This window comes from Erpetoichthys calabaricus, chromosome 10 (assembly GCF_900747795.2).
Source record: "Erpetoichthys calabaricus chromosome 10, fErpCal1.3, whole genome shotgun sequence".
In the NCBI taxonomy this organism is placed as follows: domain Eukaryota; kingdom Metazoa; phylum Chordata; class Cladistia; order Polypteriformes; family Polypteridae; genus Erpetoichthys; species Erpetoichthys calabaricus.
The window spans coordinates 159,867,735-159,892,480 of record NC_041403.2 but is presented as its reverse complement, the minus strand read 5'-3'; the positions used below and the strand labels follow the sequence as shown (position 1 = coordinate 159,892,480).

At 35.1% G+C, this 24,746-nt stretch overlaps 1 protein-coding gene across 1 annotated transcript in view; it reads left to right on the top strand.

The window, feature by feature from the left end:
- The window catches only part of LOC114659666 (FACT complex subunit SSRP1-like), a 67,581-nt gene that overhangs the window by 31,043 nt on the left and 11,792 nt on the right, over positions 1-24,746 (top strand). The window contains exons 8-11 of the mRNA XM_028812267.2: positions 13,353-13,574; positions 13,971-14,043; positions 21,283-21,421; positions 23,507-23,552. Coding sequence (XP_028668100.1) covers positions 13,353-13,574; positions 13,971-14,043; positions 21,283-21,421; positions 23,507-23,552 — 480 coding nt within the window. The remainder of the gene's footprint in view (positions 1-13,352; positions 13,575-13,970; positions 14,044-21,282; positions 21,422-23,506; positions 23,553-24,746) is intronic.

The window sequence follows — 24,746 nt, the reverse complement described above, 5'->3', positions numbered from 1 at the left end:
TAGAGATGCTATCCAGTGACCTGAGACAAAGACTGGACTCTTTTGGTACTATGTCTCTTCGTAGACATCCTTGGGTACTGCTGGTTTGACTTTGTGTCGAATGAGCGGTTGCTCACAGAGTCCTGACTGAGGTACATTACCTGCCTTGTGAGGAAGCATCAATTATGGCACTACGGCCATGTGGTGTGATTCTCTGAGGGTGATCTGACTTAGGATCCTCATTGTTGAGGGCCCAAGCAGCTGGACCAGGCCAAGGGGAAGCCCATGTAACACCTGGCTGAGGCAGATAGAGGGTCATTTCTGGAGGGTGGGACTGGACTGGTCTGCCTGGGGGGGTAGTTGCAAACCAAGATCCCGAGCTGTTTCATCATGTGGTGAATGTACCAGTGCATGCGCCCTGGCCTGACTTGACCTGGCCTTTCTCAGGAAATAAAGCCTCTGACGTTTTTTTTTTTTTGGAGTGTTAGTCTCCTGTATCAGAGTGTTGGAAGTTGTGATGCCCAGGATGCCAAGGTTGTTGTGTTTTTTTTCTAATGTTCCATGCAAGTTGTTTTGTTTTGTGAATGTATACTTCCAGGTTATTTAGGCTATACTATCTGACTAAACTGTTTACCGTATTTCTTTAAACTGTCTCCTTATAATGTGAGAAAAGTCCCACAAGAAAGAAGTCATGAGTGAATGTACGTGTAATGTGTAAACATTTGTGCAGAAAAAGATCTGTGAGGGGTTTAATGATTATGTTCTTCAGCTTTGCCATGTGCTTCAAATCTGATAGAATATAATACAATAAGTAACTGATATGTCAATCAGTCTGTCAGAGGAATAATTGTGTTACATTTTACTGACTATAACTTAAATTTTATCTGTGTACAGTAATCCCTCACTATATCGCGCTTCGACTTTCGAGGCTTAACTCTATTGCAGATTTTATATGTAAACATATCTAAATATATAATGCAGATTTTTCGGTGCTCCGCGGGTTTCTGCGGACAATGTGTCTTTTTACTTCTGATACATGCTTCCTCAGTTGATTTGCCCAGCTGATTTCATACAAGGGACGCTATTGGCGGATGACTGAGAAGCTACCTAATCAGAGCACACAGTTAAGTTCCTGTGTGCTGATTGGCTCAGCAATGGAGCGCTGAATTCAATTCCGCTGTGTTAACCAGGAAGTCTCGTCTTGCTTCTTCAGCATCAACGTGTTTTGCTGTGTAAAGAGTTAACTTTTGTGCTCATCTTTGTGCATAGTCAAGCCCTTCGTTATGGCTCCAAATTGATCTGCTCCTGCTACTGCTTCAGGGGCCGTGCCCAAGCGCCAACGGAAGATGCTGACGATTGCCGAAAAGGTAAAAGTTTTGGATATGTTGAAGGAAGGGAACAGCTACACCGCTGTAGGACGCCATTACGGCATCAATGAGTCCACGATTCTTTTTATTTAAAAAGGAGGAAAAGAATATAAGATCTATGGCCGCAGTGTCCTTTAACCAGGTTGCAAAACGAGTTGTAAGTGGATGTAATAAGGCGGTAGTCCGGACGGAGTCTGCTTTAGGGATTTGGATTGAAGACTTCCGGAAGAACAACGAAGGCGGTGCTACACAGTCGCCTGAAGAGGCTCCTTTAGAAGAGCTGTAACGCTGTCCTTTGTTGTGCAGTAAAATTAAACTCATCGTTATCGGACAAGTCGTCGTGTCTTTGTTGGTGAGTATCATAATTAATTTTCTACGTACTGTACTTAGTACATGTACATACGTTTAGTGTCACTGTACACACATTTTACTGTATACAATGTTTCTTGCATTGTACGTATTTATTGCTGGTGGCCTGTCTATCATAATGACTGTAACATATATGATATCGGAGACGCTCGATATCTTTAAAGTAATATTTAGGTTTTACTGTATATAAACAGTGTGTTTACATACATAATTGCAACAAATCTTACCTAATAGCTAAGAGAATACAAAGGGTTTATGCTGTATAACTGTACGGGAAATGTTTATAAGAGTGTGGGAGAGTTTATAAGGGCTTAAAATATATAAAAATAACCATATGAATATATGGTTTTTACTTTGCGGATTTTCACCTTTTGCGGGGGGTTCTGGAACGCAACCCTCGTGATCGAGGAGGGATCACTGTATAGTTAAAACTGTAGTACTAGGGTTTTGTACCGTGTTAGCCATTATGGATGTAATGAGAATTCAAGCAAAATGACACCTTTTATTGGCTAACTAGAAAGATTACAATATGCACTATACATTGTTCTTCTCTCTTGCTAAATGAATCTTGGCCTGAAGAGGTCTATTCATTTTTTACATCTAAGATGTCTCACTTAAAGGTCTGTCCTAGTGTCTATATAAACAAAGGGAATTCAGTCTCTGTATTACATCTTGCCTGAAAAAGGGGCCTAAGTTGCCTTGAAAACTTGCATGCTGTAATCTTTTTAGTTAGCCAATATTGTACAAGGTGTCATTTCGCTTGACTTCCAGTTAAAGCTGAAAATTGATGGATCCTCACCCAAAACACTTTTTAAATAAGAAAATTAAGAACTTTCAGTTAACAGGAATGATAATTAAAAAAAAAAAAAAAAAAAATCTTTCAACTAGTGAAATGTTTCCCTGAGGATAAAAGTGTACCACTTTATTTCATTATTTAACAAAGAGGATAATTCTTTTGCAACAACTTTTAATGCAGCAAACGATTTCTATAACTTTTAATATATCTTCTACTCTGGACTATAAGTTGCTTTTATCACATTTCTGTATTACTCTTGTACAATATGTAATTTTAGAGGTAGAATTTTTGTGTTTTGCTTATGATATTTTAACTTTATATCTTTAACTATTCAGAATACTTAGTTCAAACAAGAATATATTTTTTATTCATTTACATCATCTTAGCTCCTGAATGAAAGAAGGCTCAAGGCTACCCTTGGTTAACAGAATGCATCTTTTGCTTTATTTTTATTGCAGCAAACTCGCAGATGAATTAATTTTGTATGTCAGGAAGTAAGGAGTCATAAGCAGGTTTCAGTATAGGTGACTAAAAGATTTTGCCAATGACCTCTCCCTGTCATTGGGAGAAGTTAGAAAATGCCTTTTGAATTAGACCAAATGAAAATAGATAGATAGATAGATACTTTATTAATCCCAATGGGAAATACAGTATATGGTTTGCTGTACCCATTAACATGTAGCAAAAATGCAAAACTTTTATATATGCCTTATGTGGTATGTTAAGTAAATAAAACTGATGCAGAACAACATATCTTTGGAAGTGACGTGTGGAAATTTCATCATCAAGTTAACAGAGCACTAAAATGAAAGCAATGATGCCTGCAGTAACTAAAAGCTTTCTAGGGTAATAGGTAGTTAAACTCAGATGTAATGTAAATGGATCTTTTGGTTATAAATGTAGCAAGTATAGTATCTGACCAAATGATTGTCCCAGTTTTTATTAATTTCTTTGAACTTCTCTTGATTAATTCCCACTTTCTGGTAATGCATGGTTATAAAAGAGCATACTCAGATAGATGTGTACAGGCTATGTTGTTAGAGTCAATTAAGTGTGTGCTTCTGCATTGTTCCAATCTGATTTTTGCAATTTTTACACTGTTTTAGATGGTCTAAAAATGCAAATGCATAATTCTTTGTAGTTGATTGCATGCAATGTGTCAGTGTATCACCTGCACCAAATTATTATACAAAATAATATAACTATCCATCCATCCATTTTCCAACCCGCTGAATCCGAACACAGGGTCACGGGGGTCTGCTGGAGCCAATCCCAGCCAACACAGGGCACAAGGCAGGAACCAATCCCGGGCAGGGTGCCAACCCACCGCAAATAATATAACTAATCAAACCTCAAAAGTATTGATTCGAAAATGTCTTGCTCCAGTATGGAGAATACCATGAATGTTTTCTGTATAATTTCACTCAAGTTGGAGAACACATTAAAGAGGGATTTTTACCTTGGTGCAGGAATTTCATCTTTTCAGATCCTTCTGTTTGCTGCCGTTCTCTGTACAAATTATAGACTTGTGGTAAAAAAAAAAAAATTACTGGTCACATTTTTATATAATCCATTTTTTTTATTGGGGATGAGATGTTAAGTTTAAATGTCCATTGATGACCATATCACCACTGTCATTTAGTATAACCAACCACAATATTTTCAGACTTAATAGCATTTGTCATGACATTGATTTTTTTAAAAAGCACAACAGGGACAAAGACAGGGAACTACTCCCAAAACAGAAGTGATCCTTATTCTTAATATACTCTGGATGTGAGGTTCTTTTTTTTTGTTTGCTTACCTACCTCTTATTTAAAATCTACTTGTTTAATGGCAAGGAGTTCAGGTCTCTTCTCAGATGACCAAAACTTCCACTTCCAATCAAAATCCCAGCTCTGTTTGGCAAACAAAAGCCACTTCATTATTGTTAATCTTCGCCATCAGGCATGTTGGAAGGGTTGCCAGAATAAAGTCTTTATTGAGAAGAAACAATCTTATTGTTGGCTTGAAGATTTAATAACCCTAACATGCAAGCAGAAATTGCAGCTCTCCAACTGTGACCCTTGGAAACTTTTTAAAATTTTGCATCCATCTTACTGCGTTGAAGATGCATCATTTTGCTTGTGTGTTGAATGCTGCTTTATTGAATTTGAACTTTCCAATTATAGTGCTAATCATGCTAAGTGGCATATTTAGTTTTGCATGCTTGTATTCAATGCCTGATCTGTAATTATAAATGACTACCTTATTTGTTTTTTGATTTATCACTTTTTCTTTTATACCCTTTTGAAATGAAAAGTTCAAAAATGTTCATTAGAATTAAATTACATATAAATTAACAGATCTTTTTAGATAATTCATATTGCTGAATTTTTTTGTATGGTGTATACCTCCTTTTTTGTTTTTGGGTGTCCAGATAGTAGCAGTAAGTATAAGTCAGGAATCAGTCCTCGAAACTGCACATCTTTGGGGATGTGAAAGGAAAATACACACAGACAAAGGGAGAACTCCACACACAACAGTTAGGTGAACAATTTGATTTGTAAGACAGCAGTTATAACCACTGTAGTACCATCTTGCATCAACTGTTTTTTTTATTTTATGTGCATATTTTATCAATTCTAAATATTCCTTTTGAAACAATGTGCCTTAAAATTAAGCCTTACAGTAGTTTTTTAAATTTTGAAAATGTAGTCTAGCTCATCTGTGCTGTTGATTTAGGATTTTGTATGTCTTTTATGTTTATCAATAATGCCCACCATGCATACTATGTTTTTTTAATTTTCTCAGAAGTTGTTTATTTAAAATGGATTGAGTATATATTGCAAGCACTGCAGTTGTTAGACTGGTTTATAGTACTTCCTGGCTTTCACTCCCTTAGTTGTTTATAGATAACGGAGAAATGTGGTCATGCAAAAATTATTTAATTTGCAGGAATTTACCGTATAATAGCTACTCTATCCAGGAGCAAAACCATCCAGGCTGCTCTATCTTCTCATTACTTTGCAAAATACCACATAAAAGCAATTGAATAATTGATTTATGGTTTTAATGATTGACAGTTTTGGAGTGGTAATGTATGTTCAGTAGGATTCTGCTCCTTTTAGGTTAATTATTTTAAAATTTGTTTATAGTAGAGCTTGTGCATTTTGGGTTGTTTGGTAATCACAGAGTTTAGAGCTTTTAGAAGTCTGTGTTACAGTGTCCAGTGTTTATTAATTTATACATTTCTTGATACTACATCTTATTTCTGTATCCCACTCCACTTGTGTGCATCACTTTGCCCTTTTCATTTAGTGGAAATCTGTTCAGGGATTGTTTCTGTACCTGCTGCTAAGTGTATGAGCTTGGTTTTTGTTTTCTGATTGCATTGTTTGGTGTGCATTGTAATGATTAAAGAAAGTACAGTATAATGTAATACATTTTAGAGTATGGCTGTCATGCAACAAAATATGTAAAATTTGAAGAGGTTTGAATAGTTTCTGAATGCACTGTACTTTCAAAGCTGTCTGCAAGGCACCAAGTATTTGTGGTTACTATCTAGCGCACCCATTTATTTATTTGATTTACACTATTAGCACACCTGGTTCAACTAATCAGTATTAATGTGTGTTGTCTTTGGATTTTAACAAATACATGAAATAGCTTGGCAGCATCATGGAGAGTTTCAGAAACCAAATTTGTGGTGTTCCGGTCATCTCACAAGGTATCATGATTTCAGTATATTTACAAAACATAATTCATATTGCTTTACATTTTGCCAATGGTTATATTCTATTTTTTCCCAGTAGCAAATAAACACATACTATCCAAAACATTATCTTATATTTAGAGGTAGCAGCACTGCAGCCTCCCATCTTCTGCGATCTGTGCCCCCACAACCTAATCAAAGCACTGTGATGTCCCTACATTGATGGATTAAAGACCGTCATCATCAAGTCCTTCCATGAGAACCCTGAATACAATAAGGACTGATTGATGTCATTTATGTAAGGTAGAATGCCTAGAGGGGGCTGAGTGGTCTCATGGCCTGGAACTCTTTGCAGATTTTATTTTTTCTCCAGCCATCTGAAGTTTTTGTTTTGTCTGTCCTCCCTGGCCATCGGACCTTACTTTTATTCTGTGTTAATTAGTGTTCTCTTATTTTAATTCTTATTTTGTCTTTTTTTTTCTCTTTCTTTCTAAAGCACTTTGAGCTACATTATTTGTATGAAAATGTGCTATATAAATAAATGTTGTTGTTTGGTTCAAATCCTAACATTGTCATTTACATTTACACAACTTAGCAGACATTTTTATCCAAATAAGATTACAAATGAGGTCAACATTATAGAGTACGACATTTTTACGACAGTGTTCAGAAGCCATTAGGTTATATATCACAATGTGTGGAGTACAAGTCCAAGGAGTCTGCTCAACCTTTATAATGCACTGATGAGGCCTCATCTTGAGTACTGTGTGCAGTTTTGGTCACCAAGCTACAAAAAGGACATAGCAGCACTAGAAAAGGTCCAGAGAATAGCGACTAGGCTGATTCCAGGGCTACAGATGTTGAATTATGAGGAAAGATTAAAAGAGCTGAGCCTATACAGTTTAAGCAAAAGAAGATTAAGAGGTGACATGATTGAAGTGTTTAAAATTATGAAGGGAATTAATACAGTGGATCGAGACTGTTATTTTAAAATGAGTTCATCAAGAACACGGGGACACAGTTGGAAACTTGTTAAGGGTAAATTTCGCACAAACATTCGGAGGTTTTTCTTTACACAAAGAATGATAGACACTTGGAATAAGCTACCAAGTAGTGTGGTAGATAGTGAGACGTTGGGGACTTTCAAAACTGGACTTGATGTGTTTTTTTGGAAGAAATAAGTGGATAGGACTGGCGAGCTTTGTTGGTCTAGAGTGTTCTAATGTCAGTGTAAACAATAATCACCATCCCCCACATTATAAAAATATGCAGGTAAGGTTGACTGGTGGTGACTGTAAAGTACCATGGTGGCTGTGTACTGTGGAAGCTACAACACACAATACAATGCTACAATATATGTATTACTAATGTACTGATATTTATATACAGTACTGATATAAGCAATTGACTAATATAAGTGTCCGTGTAAGCAAGGATATTTAAATCAGGGGGATGACAACTGTTAACAAAAGAATGTTTTGTAATTTCCTAAAAGCAACCGTTAGCAAAAGAATGTTCTATGTCTAAGAATAAAAATAAAAATGTGATGACATACAAAAAAAACTTGTAAAAAAGAGGAAACGCTGAAGCAAGTGTAAAAATATTTTTGAAAATGGCACAGAGAGGTAAAAAAAACTATTTAAGCAGCCTGATGATGGGGAAGTTAGTTTTTCTGACTTGCAAGCAGAAAGCTCCACACTACTCAGCTGTTTATTAATTCTTTAACAAACTAACATTGATTAATTGCACTCCTGTCTTCCTTAGCATCCTCCTTCCACAGTACCCAGTGCTGTCATGTTTAAGACGTGATTCACTTTGACATTATAATTAAATAAAAGGATTCAGAAAATCCATGAATGAGTTGCAGTATGCATGCATATTTTAGTCTTTCAATTGTGACAGATATACCCCATATTGCCCCAACCTACTTTCCTGATTTCACCAGACATTTATTTAAATTCTGATATTTAGCTGTTAGAGGCTTTTGAATATACCACTGCAGTGACTCCACTATTAGATAGTGCCCCACTGTTTCATCATCATCTGCACCCCTTCTTCTACATTTTCATTTTTTTTAATCTACTGCAGATCTTAATTTGATTGGTTCAAAAACCAGAAAGGACCAGTCAACCAGAATATTTGCATGTTTTCTGTTGCCATTGCAGATCACAGTCCCATAGTGATTACCTTTTGATTTTGAACTCTGTGTTAGTTTTAGTCACTTCCTTAAACTGTAATGATCTTTGCAATCACAAATTTTGCTACTTGCAGTTTCACCAACCACTTCAAGCACCTACAGTGGGAAATGCAATACCTCTTTTCTACATGGCAATCTTTTTTTGTGAATATCTTAATTTTGCACTAGATGACTTCCTGGCATTATTTAGAGATTTGCTATATATTTTTTCCTCCTCATATGTTGCACATTAGCAATAGTTTGAATCCCGACCGACATCATGGAATTCTAATTGCCAATACTAGAACAGACCTCAACGGTTTTGGTTCATAGAACAGACTTTCTGTTTCACCATACTAGGAATCTTTATTATACATCTAGATCCAGGTTGAGCAGATCATGTGCACTTAGAATCAGGAAGAATGACATTTTTTAGCTATATCCCCCACTCTATAGAAAATGACATTATTTCAGATGACCATCATAATTAATGATGACTTTTTTGTAGATTACAATAATACATTATTTGCTGTCTCCAGCACCCCTTCTGTATCATATAAGATCCTTTCATAGTAATCTTCCTCTTCCCAATCTCATGTTACCAGAGTTTATGGAAGTTTTGTACTCTGAGTGTTAGGAAGGCACAGGGATTGGATGGGGTTGTTAATTTCTTTATTTTGGAAGCAATTACTCTTTCTCATCTGTGACATGATCAAGGAAACCGCTTCATCTGGTCGTTTTAATAGTTAAATTAACAGTTATCACTTTTAAAACAAGGCAAGTGCATTCCTGTATATCAGTGTTACACATCCTATGAATACAAATCTTATGAATACGGATACAAAACTCTTAACCAAGGTCACCTACAGAGAGCCATTTGTTAATTAATCCATATTGACAAGTTTGCCTTTAGTTTCAAAGTTAGCCTTTGGTAGATTATGCATAACATTGCATGTTATTGATTTTGCCTCAGTCATTACATGCTCTGCTGCTGTTTTTTTTTTATGTTTAGGCCAGTAAGGCTTTTGATTATGTGAAGTACCCTTTCTGGCTGAAAGTCATGTACAGAATGGACTTAGGTGTAGGTAAACCCTGACCAATTTTAATATTTCAGTTATCCTCCCTGTTAATAGAGGAGCTATTCAGAACTGCCCCACTCCATCTGTTATGTTTTTAGCTTTATTTCTTGAACTGCTTGCAGTCGCTGCTGAAAATTCACACATGCAGATAATGGCCTTTATATACCATATTCCTCACATTATAGATTTATTCAAGACATTTGAAATCCTGTCCAATTGCAAAATGAATTGTACTAAAACCTCCTTTTTGCTTAATAATAACCTTTGTCACCATGTCTCTCAATACTTCTATCCCGGTGAATAACAGTTCCAGCTATTTTAGAGTTTATCTCTGCCTTAGTCACTAATACATCCCCTAACAACTAAAATTGTATCTTTTGTCTTATAACAACCTCCATTAACAACTGTTGTAATTTTCTTCTGTCCTTTTAGTCTCGTCTTACTGTTTTCAAAATAAACATTGTACCGTGTTTTAAATTTATAAATGTAAAAAATATGAATCTGCTTAATTTTGAGTTTAAGTGGGATTGTTAATTGCCAGGATTTTGTGTAAAATAATAATTTAAAAAAAAAAAAAAAAAAAGGTTAAAGGCTTTTATCTAAAGCACTCCATTGTAGGTCATCTATATATATAAAATCCCTATGTGGGTCCAGGTGTCCGTGTGTGGGTGTCTTCTGGTGAAGTGCGCATGCGCGAGGCACGGTGCGATGCGCGATATTACTGTCAGAGAAAGTTAGAGGCGTTTTACGGAAATACAAACCAGTATTACTGCGAGAGGAAATTAAAGGTACACAATACAGTGACGCATATTACAGCCACATACAAGCCAGTATTACTGTCAGAGGAGATTAAAGGTATATTACCGACGCGCACGCCTGTATTACCGCCAGAGAAAATTAAAGGTATATTACGGACGTACAAGCCAGCGGACGTACAAGACGGTATCCTTCAATAAGGGTGCGCACAGGCATCCTTCAATAACGGCGCGCACAAAAAGCCGAGCTTCAAAAGGGCGACCTCAATTGAGCGCGGCGAATAAAGGCGTTCGTAGATAATTTAGTTCAAATGGCTCTGGAATATGTGAAGAGCAACAAAGGTGCAGATCTTTACGCGCGCCTTTATTCGCTGCGCCCAATTGAGGTCGCCCCTTTGAGGCTCGCCTTTTTGTGCGATTTTATTCAATATTACCTTATTGAATAGAGCCGTACAAGACAGTATTACTGTCACAGAAAATTAAAGACACACAATACACGGCAGCAGCCCACGAAGAACGGTCAGCTCAGCAAGTAAACATCAACAAAAGAAAGGCTGAAAGAAAGAAAAATATGACCAACAAAAAGAATGAGGTCAAAGTCCCTTGCCATTTAATATAGACTGTTCCTACTAATGTTTATGCACTACTGTTCTAGTGCCCGTTATTGTAATGGGCTAAATGACTAGTATTATATAATGAATTGCATGCTTTTTAAATCCAGCTAAACTGCATTATTTGTATTTGTAGTTTTCCTTGCAATCTGACACAAACATTTACCATCATTTTTGCATCTTTTGCAAATACAGGGTGTCCTTGGGTTACGACACAGTTCCGTTCCTACAACAGTGATGTAACCCGAATTTTGGTGTAAGTCGAAACTCACCCTAGCCTAAGTCATTTACCTATCCTAACACATTTGCAAAATCATAATCTTGAACATAAAAACACAACTAAGCCAAAGGAAAAGGACATAAATATACTGTACTGTAGTAATAGAAAAAATAGTATAAAAAAAAAAAAATAACTACTTACCTTTATTCCTTCTCACATCTCAATTTTTTTAAGTTTTTATGGGAGTGAGCGTTGTAAACTCGAAACGTCGTATGTCATGACGTTGTAACCCAAGGACCCCCTGTATTTTACTAGTAGTGCTTACAATTATCCAACTGGCTAGAATATATTTATTACAAAATCAATTCTGTGCATACAACATTATTTTGCATGTTATTGGTGAGTGGATAATTGTAGTTCCTGAGCTCAGTTCTAGTGGAAATCTATCTCATAAGTATTACAAATAGCAGTCTTTTCTTTTTTTAACCTAATAATATAAGTAAGCACAAAATAACATGACTTATTTCACTCCCTAGTTTTACCTAAAATTATTTTATGAATGGATCTCACCTTGAACAAGGAAGTAGTAATCTAGGAAAAAAAATTATAAGTGGGGAGTTCATCACTGTAATACATATTTCTGAAATTAAGATCAAGATTATTACATAAACTTTAGAAAGGCAACATTCTGCAGGCACAATTTTAAATTCTGCAGATACAATTCTACATTAATTAAAAATAAATAACACATTACTCTTATTTTGTATTGCTTTTATGTCATTGAATGACCTAGCTCCTATGATTCTTATTGATCTTGTATAACTTTTCATGCCTGAGAGTAGCATCAAAGGGTCCAAACAAATTTTAAGAAGCCTTTTGGTGGACATGACATGTAGTATTAAAGGTGAGGCTTATGTGTGGTGTAGCTGCCGTCATTTGTTGAACTTAATGTGCATTCTGACACAATGAAAGGAAACTTTCAGAGTTTGGTGGCAGTGAATTCTGAACATCCGATTATAATTTGGTTCATAAATTATAATGCCATTTCTTTCTCATTCCCTTAATATTACTGTATCTGCAAGTTCCTACACCAGTAGAGAGAAATGTTATAAACCGTATATAGATCAGCGTGCTTTTTTCATTTTCACCCCTGAAGAGAATGTTTAATCCAAAAGTGTTCTTAGAAGTATGGATCTGCTGGGTGATTTGAAAAATAGATTAATTTTGTATGTTCATAAGTGATTTGGGGGAATGTTGAATGGATTTACTGTTTCCTTGGTTAGCTTTAATTCAAGTTAATGATATCAGAGATAGAAAGTGGTTTTGGCTGTATCACACTTTAGGAAGAAAAAGAATGGCCTATTTAATAATATTGGCACTGATTATATTTTAGTGGTGCTGTCCCTACATTGATGGATTGAAGGTCAGAGGTCCACATGACCATCATCATCAAATTCTTCCACGTGAAGCCTGAAAACCATGAGGACTGATTGAGATCATTTATGTTAGGTAGAATGCCTAGAGGGGGCTGTGCGGTCTCATGGCTTGGTACCCCTGCAGATTTTGTTTTTTTTTCTTCAGCAGCCTGAAGTTTTTTTTGTTTTTTTCTGTCCTCCCTGGCCATCGGACCTTACTTTTATTCTATGTTAATTAGTATTGCCTAATTTAATTTTTTATTTTGTTTTTTTTCCTCTTTCTTTATCTTGTAAAGCACTTTGAGCTATATCATTTGTATGAAAATATGCTATATAAATAAACTTTGTTGTTGTTAGACATAAACATAATTACTTACAGGGCATGCTATTTTATTAGTAAGTAAACTATTGTCAGTGTTTCAGTTTAGAATGGTGAACGGTAAGCGTTAGTATATACAACACGTTGAGGGTGGTTGATGTACTCCAAACAAGAGTATTTTACTCATTTTCAGTGTGTAGTAATTTTCAGCTCTTCTCTGATTTTGCACTGTTTAGCTGTCCCAAGTATTCTGCTTAAACTTCAAAGTAGTTCACTTTCACTCATTACAGGTAACACTTCTTTGTCTTTCCTTGCTTACACTGTAGTTGCAAAAGACTGCAAGGCCAGATTTACAGAAGAAGTAGATTGTTTTACAAAGAATAACTCATTTTTAAGAAGAGTTTAATTATGTTCTGTTTATATAGTGTAGCATTTTCAAGATAACATCTTTTTAGACCGTGCTTTACTATTTCTGACTGTGAATCTTCAACATTTATGTTTTAGTTAATGGATGTGTGGGCTACATTATTCTCTGTCTACTAAAATGTTCTTTCTCCTCGTTGTCTTCACAGGCATTCTGGGGCCCAGTGTATCACCTGTTCTTATAAAGCCAGCTCAGGACTTCTTTATCCACTAGAGCGAGGTTTCATCTATGTCCATAAGCCTCCAGTTCATATTCGATTTGATGAGATCTCCTGTGTAAATTTTGCTCGTGGTACAACAACAACAAGATCCTTTGATTTTGAGATTGAAACAAAGCAGGGTAACCAGTATACCTTCAGCAGTATTGAAAGGTAAGTTTCTAATTCCTTGCTGCTTTACCCATCTGTTGTTTTACTTGCTTAACTGCCTGTGCAATGTGTCATAAATCAGAAAATAGTGTAGTTTGTCATAGTTCATTACAACAGACAGACTGCCTACATTTGATGAAGGTTTAAACATACAAATAGTCAATTTCTCAACTTTGGGTAGGCTACTCAATATTCTGCTTCTGTTACATATTAAATGCTATCAACACTAGCATTGGTAAAAACGTAAATTATAATGTGTCATGACTTTGAATGGTCAGTGATCTCAGTGTGGTTCTTTTAATTGTCTTTCTTTGCTTGCTGTATATAAAGTATGTATATATACATGTAGGTATGTATTTATATACATGTTTATATATTAATTTACATTTGTTTTTGCAGGGAAGAATATGGCAAGCTGTTTGACTTTGTAAACAGTAAGAAGCTGAATATTAAGAATAGAGGACTTAAAGAGGTTAGAAAAACTTTATTTAATATTTTCAAATTGTTACCAATACTGCACTCCCAATAGTATATTAAAACTAAACACCTTTGCATTTTAGTCCTTTAAGGTTTTCTCAAATTGGTTAGCATCATGAGGTTTATTGAATTAAATCTATTTCAAACTGTCATCGAAATATGTGCGATTGTTCATTTTCGAACTTGGATATGAATTTCTTGAAGAGCTGAACTTGGCAGTATCTTGTTTGCTATTTATTGTGTCATCTTCATGGTAGATTTTCTTATTATGAAAACCAGAGTCTGTGAAGATGTATCACTTGAAGAACTGTCTCTTCATATTTCCCTTACTTTGATTATTCTTCCAAGATGTTGATTACTGAAATGCTGGGTTTATCAGCTATATTCAGTTGTATGTACTCTGCATTTCAAAATTGTATTGAGCCCTGCTTCATTGCAGACTGATACCCTACACCTTCAAAAGCCTATAGCAATATTTTATGCTGTACAGTTCCACGTTTTGTCAGCTTTACTTAAGATAACTACTCCAGAGGTCTGAAATCAATATGTTAATAGATCATTGTCTGGTGGTATTTAAAGGCAAACTTAATGACAAAACACTTTTTTGTGTTTGAGTTTGGCCACATGACATCCAGGTGTGTAATCTGAGGGAGCTGCAGTATAACTTTGGTTTTGGCCACCACACTTAAGCTCAACCATTTTGCATAAGTGCGTCTTTGGGGGTGGATGTCTGTGGTCTTTGTTCTTTATTCATCTCCAAAGGCTTGTTTTGAACCTACGATGTATATCAGTTTATAGTATAAGTTGTGAAACATTCAAATCTTTAATCTGTTTTGTTCTGACTTCTTGTTAAAGTATAAAATCTCAAGCTGCCATGGTATTTCTGAGTCTCTGATTTCCCAGAGAGCAAGCAAAATTCTGAAATGGTTGCACTTTGCAGGAGGAAAAATAACCATAGGGCATAAGTATACTGCTTCTGACATGCTTTACGGTCTGAAACGTAACGTTATTAAACTTACTAAGTTCAATCCAGTGTCTATGGGAGTCAAAGCCTGTCTCTACACATTAGGTGCAAGTCAAACAGTCCTAGACAGCGCACCAAAGCCAGGCCTCAAACAGGTTCTGGAAAATGTTTTTTTTTTTGCTTTTGCTTTATTTTCTTTGGACCTTTTTAATGTATTTTTGTTTTGTAAACGTTTTTCTTTTTGGTTTTTATCTTCAGAAAGATAAGGTGAGCCATTGGTCAATGTGATGGTGAGATGTTGACCTCTGTTGCATGCTTTTTGGTGTGGGGCTCTTATTAGCCATTGCAGATTGATTAATTCAAGTTTGATCACAGTGCATGCAAAGTGTGTGGGGGGAAAAAATCTTAAAATATTAATCATGCTTGAGGTTTGGACAGAGTTGCACCTGGGTATGCTGTTTACGGTGCTTCTTAGATCATTGCTTGTAATCACAGCTTATGTTAATCAGTCGCCCTCATTTCTTTATGGTTAGAGGGGATCTAAGAAAGAAAACTTGAAGTGGTATTTCACCTCTTTGTTCCCCACCCTGAATGTTTCCAATGGGTAGCCATATTTCAAAAATAACACCTCCAAATGCTACTGACCACTTAAAAATGTCTAACTTCCCCTTGGAGCATGACAACTTGTTAATCACAATATTAATTTCAGATTAACATTTATGAAAACTCAACAGTTAAGGTGGGTTTGTGCACTTTAATTTTCAATTGACTTTAGACATACTGCTCTACTTATATGGTTTCATTTGTGCTGAATTATGTCATGCAGAAGTTGTAACAAATATTGTGTTATTACTCAAGCTAAAATGAGCCTCATAGAGTAGTCAAAGAATAAATCTGTTTTTTTTAAATAGAATCTTTTATCACAGAGACAAGATGTTTACAGGTGAAAGTAAAAGGTGGCGTTATGTCCATTGTTAACGGAAATCTAAACTGCAGAAGTGAAAAATCAATGGTCTATGAGCTGTTAAGATCAATGCAAAATTTTAAATCCTAGAGCAGCGTTCAGTTTTTGATATATAAGTGTATTTTAAATCTACCTCATTGAATTAAACTATATCCTATTTCTTTGCATCACAATTCATATATGACCAATCGTAGTGTGTTCACCCCTGTGTCTTTGGATTAGAATAAGGTCCCTGCCGCTGTTGTGTGTCCTAATGGCTGACTGAATGAGTTTAGTGTCAAGCACGACATCTAGCCTTAAACATTTTCTGCTTGAATACCTCCATTCAATTGATTTTTAAAGCATGGGTTAGTTGCAGCCCCTTCCCCCTACATTTAAGAGGAAATAGCGAATCCCAGCCAAATCACAGACCGCAAAACTCGATTTATAATTGCCTTAGACCTGATGCACCATGACGAGGCTGGAAAAGTGGGTTATGACGGTGTTTGAGCCTGTCATATTTGTTGAAATAATTTGTTGGTAGACAACATATGAATATAATCTTATTATAATGCCCCATTGGTGCACATGATGAAGAGAAAAATATTTTTGCGACAAGTTGATAGTAGTAATGCCTGGTGTGTGTAAGGATTAGGTGATTGCACATGGTGGTAACCTGAAGGGGCATGTTCAAGCCACTTGTGATGGTTATGAGGAAATTCATAATGGCATTGGTATGAAGAGTGTTAAGGGTGAAAGGAAACTTACCTCCTCTTAATCTTGTTTATTTAAAGCCAAGTATGTTCCAAGTCTGAAGAACTGGGGGTTGATAGAGGATAACGAGAAATGTTTTCTGTGAAATGCAATAAAGAATGACTGGCTGAAAGCAAAAGAAGTCATCTGTCATTGAGCGAAGGTTCTGCAGGCACATCAGGAGACATGGAGGTGGAATGCCCATGTAGAGAAGGCAACAATGGATGTGATCTTTGTTGTTAGGCAATGCATTATGTGTTTCTCTGTCTGAAACAAAGTGTTTTAATTGGATACCACAAGAGGATATGAAAAGTGGGCTTTGAAAAAAAATAGGTGTGATTGAATGGTTATTGTCTGAGATGTGGTGTTTTTGGATAGGATATGGTAAAACTGGCGCTGAACCAGTTATCCTCTCTTTGTCTGTTACTTTTTATAATAATGGTAGTTGCACTTCTTATGTCATTAACTCTGTAAAGATTATACCTTAGGAGTTGTATGCTAAAGATCTCATGTTGATAAGCAAAAGAGAAGGTGAAATTTAACAAGATGATTTTGACGTAGAAAACTAATTTGGATGTAAAGAACTTCAAGATTAAATGCAGGAAAGACTATGGAGACTTGCTAAAGGTGGATGTGTGGCCAGGCGACATGTGCAGCAGAGGTTTTTGGAGAAAACTCATTTCTCAGTGGTCTGCAGGAAGTGAATACAACCTTTATTCATAGCAAGTGTATGAGAGAGGTTCAGGATGCTGATGGAAGGGTAAATTTAGATATTGGCAGTAGAGTTGTTTTGAAGAAAACAGGAACGTTTTGCTTTTTGGGTGCAATGCAGTTTGCAAATGGAGGTGTGGACATGGACTTGGTAGCAAGAATAAGAGGGGTGTAGAAGATATTACAGGAGCTATCCCCTATTCTGACTTATACAGGAGATATTCGTCATTGCAGGGACCCCTGAGTTTGGCAACTACTTTTCACCTTAATCTGAGAAGTCTGAGTATATATTGCTTGGACACAATGTTCTGAGATTTTTATGGTAATGAAAACGAAGATTTTGAGGAAAGGTAGTAAGCGCTATTTATGGTCCTGAAGAGTGATAATGTGTTGTATATTTATTAGCACATGCAAGTTGGAATTTCACTCTACTCTGTACACATGAGAGTAATGACCATATACAACCCAGGATAAAAGCTTTTGAAAGCTTTGGTAGTAGTAGTATGACATATGGGAGTGAGACATGGTTGATGTAACAAAGGAAAGTTGGAAAGAACAGAGATAATAATGATCATGTAGATGTGTGGAGTGTCACAGAGTAAGATGACTAATCCAGTGTTGAAAGAGAAACTTAGGAGAAACAGACACACAGTGAAATGAGCGTGTTGAGATAATTGATAGAGATGGAGTGGATGAGGCCTAGAAGGATGCTGACGAAGACGTGTTTGGCAGTAGTACCAGGTGACAAAAAAAATGGGTCTTAATCCAAGGAACGCCCAGGACTGTGGAGAGTAGAGGAAAAAAACATATATGGGGCAACCAGCTAACTTGTAAAATGGCAGCTAAACCAGTGATTGTTGTGATGATTAATCCTTTCGTATTGTAAAATGCATAGCGATTTGTCAGTACTGTAGGTTAAACTCTTGTCTCTTTATTATAAAAGGAAATCTTGAGACGAGACTTTTTCAAAGAGATTTTTTTCAAGTCCCGCACTCCTCTCAACCATATTCAACCACGCACACGGTCCAAACCCCTCTCATTCGTGTGAATGCTTTTGTCAGACACACTACCTGCGCTCTGAAGCTCTTATAAATTTTTATGTTTTCCTCATTTTAAGTTGTTTATGAAAAGTCCTCCGTTTCATTCTTTAAAGAAGCTTTTTTGGACAGTATTGTTATACATACAATCTGTCCATTTCATTCGTAATAGTCCATTTCTGGGCAATAATTCTATATGTTCTACATGACACGTCAATGACTAAGCGAAGAAGAAAAGGCAGTGCGTCGAAAAGAGGCCCAAAAGCGTTGGAGAGAAAAGAATTCAAAAAAGAACAATAATAATCGAAGTGCAAATTCGGAAAATAAGGAAAGTAATAATCAGCCCAGACCAAGTGGAATTGAAAACCTAGCAGGTCCAAGCGGGGACGGAAATTAAAGACAGAGTAGAAGACAAAGAAGAATGTTGTAAAGAGGTTAAAACATGTTAGTGCGATACACATACAGAGCAGGTTAAAGATTATGAAAGTAGTAAAATTCGAAAGGCACGAAAAACTGATAGTAAAAATCACTTTAGCGTTAACAAATGGAAATTATTACTCGGTGAAATAATGGAACAGCGAAAAGAGATTGAATATATGGACATAGGTGATATGACAGAAGTATGTAGATATTGTTGGGCTTTAAAGTTTAAGTCAGAAACTTGTAGATCGTCTAATTCATGTTGCCATCAAGGAAAATAGTGTTTCTTCCCAATGAAGAGGCGTATCCATGAGAATTAAAAGATTTGTTGTTTGGCTTATGTTTTTACTGAAGTGTTACAGTAAAAGTGTAAGTTTGAAAAGTATTTACGCGTTAGTTTCAAAGCCAAACAGAATGAAAACACATAACTCAACAAATACCTCTAACGCAACATGAAACATAATTTTCTTTCAATTTATTACATTTTACTATTTTTACAATGGTTGATTACTCGCTGTAATGTAAAATTCGGTTTATTTATTGGAGAGAAAGAAACGATATTCACTCACGGGCAGTTATACGTTGTGTTGTCACAATGGAAGTCCAAACGCGGAATCAAAGTTCAATGCGATATTGACGAAAAATTAATTCTAAATGTTGTTTTTACTGAAGTGTTACAGTAAAAGTGTAAGTTTAAAAAAATATTTGCTTGTTAATTTCAAAGCCAAACAGAACGAAAACGTTGAACTCAACAAATATCACTAATGCAACATGAAACATAAATTTCTTTCCATATATTACGTTTTACTATTTTTAACTATGGTTAATTACTCAATGTAATGTAAAATAGTTAGTTCTATTATGCATATGTAACAGTTCCCATAAAAATAACAATCGCTTTAAATTGTACATCCTGTTACCCATACCTGGGGGTTGGTGAGCTAAGCAAGCAGGGGACAGAGCCCCCTAGTATATTCAAAAGTAGAAGAAAATGTGAACTAATACCTCATAAATGATGCAAGTCCCTGGATTGTCGTGGTTTTCACTATGGTAATAGTGCCAGCAACCAGAGGTTTTTTTTCCATCAAGGCACTGAATTAAAAATTAGAGATGATTCAAACAGTAATGTGTATTTTGTATTTTAATGTTATTTTTTAATGTAAATTAATATGTTAATAATAATAATAATAATAATTTTTATCCTAGTTCCTTGTTGCATTTTCTGGGTTGTACATTTGGTCAGACAGTTGTATTATTCCTTTTGCATTGTAGTGTTTGGTTTGCCGTATTACTATATAATGAAACACACATGAAATTATGAATATTTAAACAGACATGCCAAACACCTGGTCTGAAATGGAAAAATCCGTTCTATTATTTGTTGCCTCTGGGAATTGCATATTACCTTGAGGCCAGTGAATATTCCAAGTGTGGCTGTTAAGGACTCAGCATTTTAAGAGCTATGGTTTTTCAGTAAGTATCTTATTGAGGGAACCTTTAGCTCTGGTAGGCAGTATTAAATTTCAAGTTTTTAGACATGCAGGTAAATTTCTTACTTTTACATAGTTTTTTTTTCTTTTCTAGGGACGTTTTGATAGGTGTTATAAAATGATTTGTTAATCCGTGCTTACCAAAATCTAGAAGCTGTCATATATATAATGTGGTTGGGGTTTGTAAACATTATGAAATCTGATACAATTTCTTATACATATTGTTTGCTCCAGCATCCAAGTATCTAAATTTGAAGCAGTCAGCAGTAAACATCTTACTGCTTTTTAATTCAGTTACTTGCCTGTGTGATTTAAAATTAGAACATTATGCCACACACACACTTGATAGTTTATTTAGTCAGACTTTATTTTCTGTAGAATATTACCAGCATGAACCATTGCAAAGACTTTTCTGATTAAATTACATTATCAAAAAAGGGAAAAAAATGAACTCAAAAGATTTAAGTTTAAAATTTTCAGTTCACTTTAGCAACTCCCAAGTTAGGCAAAAGAAATTACATTTAAATGGCAGGTATTGAAAGTGGAGTAAAAGTGCATCTTTACATGCTAACTTGAATACAAATAAAGGTCAGGATAAAGCCTTGCTAATACTTGGGGAGGAGAAGAAAGTGCATTTATCATGATTGAAACATGCAAAATAGTCCATTTGGCATTAGATATACCATGGTCTAGTGCACATGTATCATAAATCTGACACTTTTACCTTCTTGCCAGTGGTTGTTCTTGCACTACTTCTTAATACAGGCACTTACCTTTGTAGATACATTAAATAGGCACGATGATTTTTTTCTGACGGTAAACAAAACAACTAAAACAAAAATTAACCCTGCACTTAATGTCTTAAATAATATGCAAATTCCACTTCTGACTTATAATACTGTTGGTTTCCATGCAGGGAATTAAGGGTAATGACAATGCCTATTCAGATTCTGATGAAGATCAGCATGATGCTTACCTAGAGAGGATGAAGGAGGAAGGAAAGATACGGGAGGAGGCAGCGAATGACAGCAGTGATGAATCTGGTAATGAGACTGGTAAGTGCATTGAGAGAGAAACTAACAACCCCTGATGTCTCAGGATTTCCTACGCATCCTTCAATCCAAAATCACATGTACTCATTTGCACATCAAAAGAGGTTAGAATTACGTCTATCGGGTACATTTTGTGCTTGTAATACTTTTCTAAAATGAAAATATAAAAGCAATAATAGTAAGAGAAAGTGTTTTATAAAAAAGCATGTTTTCCAAGCAAAGAAATTGGAAATCCTTGCCACCAAATTTGAATATGCACTGTCTATATAAATCATTGCTTCCTGCATATTCCAGGAAATTGATGGCAAGAATATATTACAACAGAAAAATATGCTTCTAAAAGTATTTGTGCATCATTACATTGTGTTTCTATATAAGGATTTTTTTAGGAAGTGTACTGAATTCTGCTATTAAACAATACATTGACACCTTGGGCTTTCATCGTGAGCAGCTTTTTCAAAAACAATATTAGTAAGAAAATCTACAAATTTGCTTTGTAAATTAAATGTTCATTAAATAAATTGGATAGTCATTTTTAAATACTTTTGTTTGTAGTTCACAGAAATAAATACTGAAATGAATATAAAAAGACTAATTTTGTAGATCTGAGAGTATTGGCTATATCAGAAGTCTATAAACTAATTCCGTGATACTTAATGCTGATACATTCTAGAAGTTGCATCACGTGTGAGCTCTGCGAACACTGTAACCCTCTGTAGAATTACTACAATGGAGTATTTATCCGATAATGCCACAAGATGGCGCACTTGTTCCAATGCTGGTTCCTTTTTATCATCATTGAGTTTTCTTCTTCTTTCGGCTGCTCCCATTAGGAGTTGCCACAGCGGATCTTCTTTTTACATATCTTCCTGTCCTCTACATCATGCTCTTTTACACCCATCACCTGCTTGTCTTGTCTCACTACATCTATAAACCTTCTGTTTTCCTTTTGCCTGGTACTTGACACTTTTCTGTAACCTTTGTTTAGAATACTTTGAAGTATATAGTGTTTTTTTTTTTTTTTTTTGGTGTTTGGTTAGGTCTCTCTTTACATATCCGATGAGATTTAATATTATTCTGCATGATTTTCTTAATCATCAGTGAGCTTTAAAGAGTGGGTTAGGTCATTTCATTTTAATTTAACAAATGTCTTTTAGCATCACCATTTTTGATTTTGATGACATTTTGCATATGAATTGCATCTTTCTTCCAGAGAGCAGAAGTATTTTTTGTTAAATAAGTTACTCTGAAGATATAGGCATGAAAAACGTTAATATTATAATTTAGAATGATTTCTTAATGAGCTATTTCTTTTTTCCTATTGAATCTACAAGGCTCAACTGTAGCTCATTGCAAGGTTCACAAAGAGTGCTTTTTAATGGCAATTAAACTTTTGAATAAGTCTAGGTTTGTTTTTTCAAGATCAAAGTTCACCTTGCAAACTGTGTTTTCCATTTTTATTACTTTTTCTTATGAAAAACAAAAGCATTTAAAGACTTGGTGTAATAAGTCAGTTTTTCTATACTGAAATACAAATGCATGTGTACTTCTTGTATTTAAAAAATTTGTTCAGTTACGTGGTTCCCTTCATAAGGTATCCACCCCCAAAGTGTTCAGGTATGAAAAAAGCAGTTTTCAGACATGTGGGGGGAGTGTCAAAATTTCTGAATTTTTATGGAAAAACCGTCACTAAAATGAAACACTAAATCTCTCTCTTTTTTTTTTATTCCTCTTATTTCATAAAACCACTGTAAATTGTAAATATATGTTATTGTTGAGTGGTTACAGATACTGGCTTATATATGTAAATATGTATTTATATTATAAACATTAAGACTGTGTGTTTGTTACTTTGGTGGGGGTGGAGTGTTTAGAAAAAAATGGCATTGTTAGTTACAAGATGGGTTTAGATAATGTGTGCTTTGCCTCACCATCCCATAGTCTTTGAATTTCAGTTTAATATCTGTAGTTCTGCACAGTCAGATCTTTTTCTTTCATTGACCTAAAGCTAGTTCTTTATATTTTTTTCTTCTTTTGCATTATGAGCAAAAGTAAAATGTGTTAAAATTATTTTGCTTGTTTTTCTAGATGAATCTTTTAACCCAGGAGAGGAAGATGATGATGTTGCTGAAGAGTAAGTCATTTTAATGCTCATAGCACCTTAACTCATTTTTTGTAACAACGACATTTATTTATATAGCACATTTTCATACAAAGAATGTAGCCCAAAGTGCTTTACAAGTTGTCAAAGAGAAAGTAATGAGAAAATAAAAAACACATAAGATTAGGTAACAATTTTAATGAATAAGTAAAAAAGATAAAGTTATTAAATAAATCTATACGATATGTAAGTAGTAGAAGGGTAGTGTCCGTATGTACAATATCATAATGTAAAACTTAAATACAACTTTTGCTTACTGGATGAAAAGAAGCTTTTGTGTTTAATTGTACGATTTTAATTTGCTGTAATAAAGTTTTAATGTTGCTTGTGTTTTTATTATATTTTAAGTTATTGCATGGTTACAGATTTGTGCACTTTTCAGTGATCAAATTATTATGCACTGTAGCCAGGCTTAGAATGCTGGGAAGTGCCATCTCTCTTACTGTGTACTATGGCCACTAATGTGCGGTCTCAAAATTTAGTCAAGTCATACAGTGTTTGTTTAGAGCTTTCAAGAATGTTACCAGCAACCTGTATGAATGTTGTCATTTCTGTGCACAATTCTCAGTGCCAACAGCAATTACATTTTATGTTGCTGTATAAAAAGGTTGTTTTTAAAACGAGAAAATGTTAATTGGATATGACATACATACAGCAGGAAAAAGCTATAAAATGACTCCTGAGGTTATTGCATAAACAAGTTTTTCCCATAGTTTAGAGAGAGTCTTTAAGCATTTGTCTTTTAAGTCTTTTGTCCATTTGTGTTTAAACTAAATGAAATGTCATTTGTCACCCAAGTTTTCTATTAGAAGAAGTTGTGTCTTTTATGATCTTAATTGAAATGTCTCATGTCTCCATGAGAACCCTAAATACAAAGAGGACAATTTCATTTATGTTAGGTAGAATGCCCAGAGGGGACTGGGCGGTCTCGTGGCCTGGAACCCCTACAGATTTTATTTTGTTCTCCAGCCGTCTGGAGTTTTTTTGTTTTTTCTGTCTCCCCTGGCCATCCGACCTTACTCTTTTTCTATGTTAACTAATGTCTTATTTTAATTTCTTATTTTGTCTTTTATTTTTCTTCATTATGTAAAGCACTTTGAGCTACTTTTTTGTATGAAAATGTGCTATATAAATAAATGCTGTTGTTGTTGTTGTCATGTTTCTAAC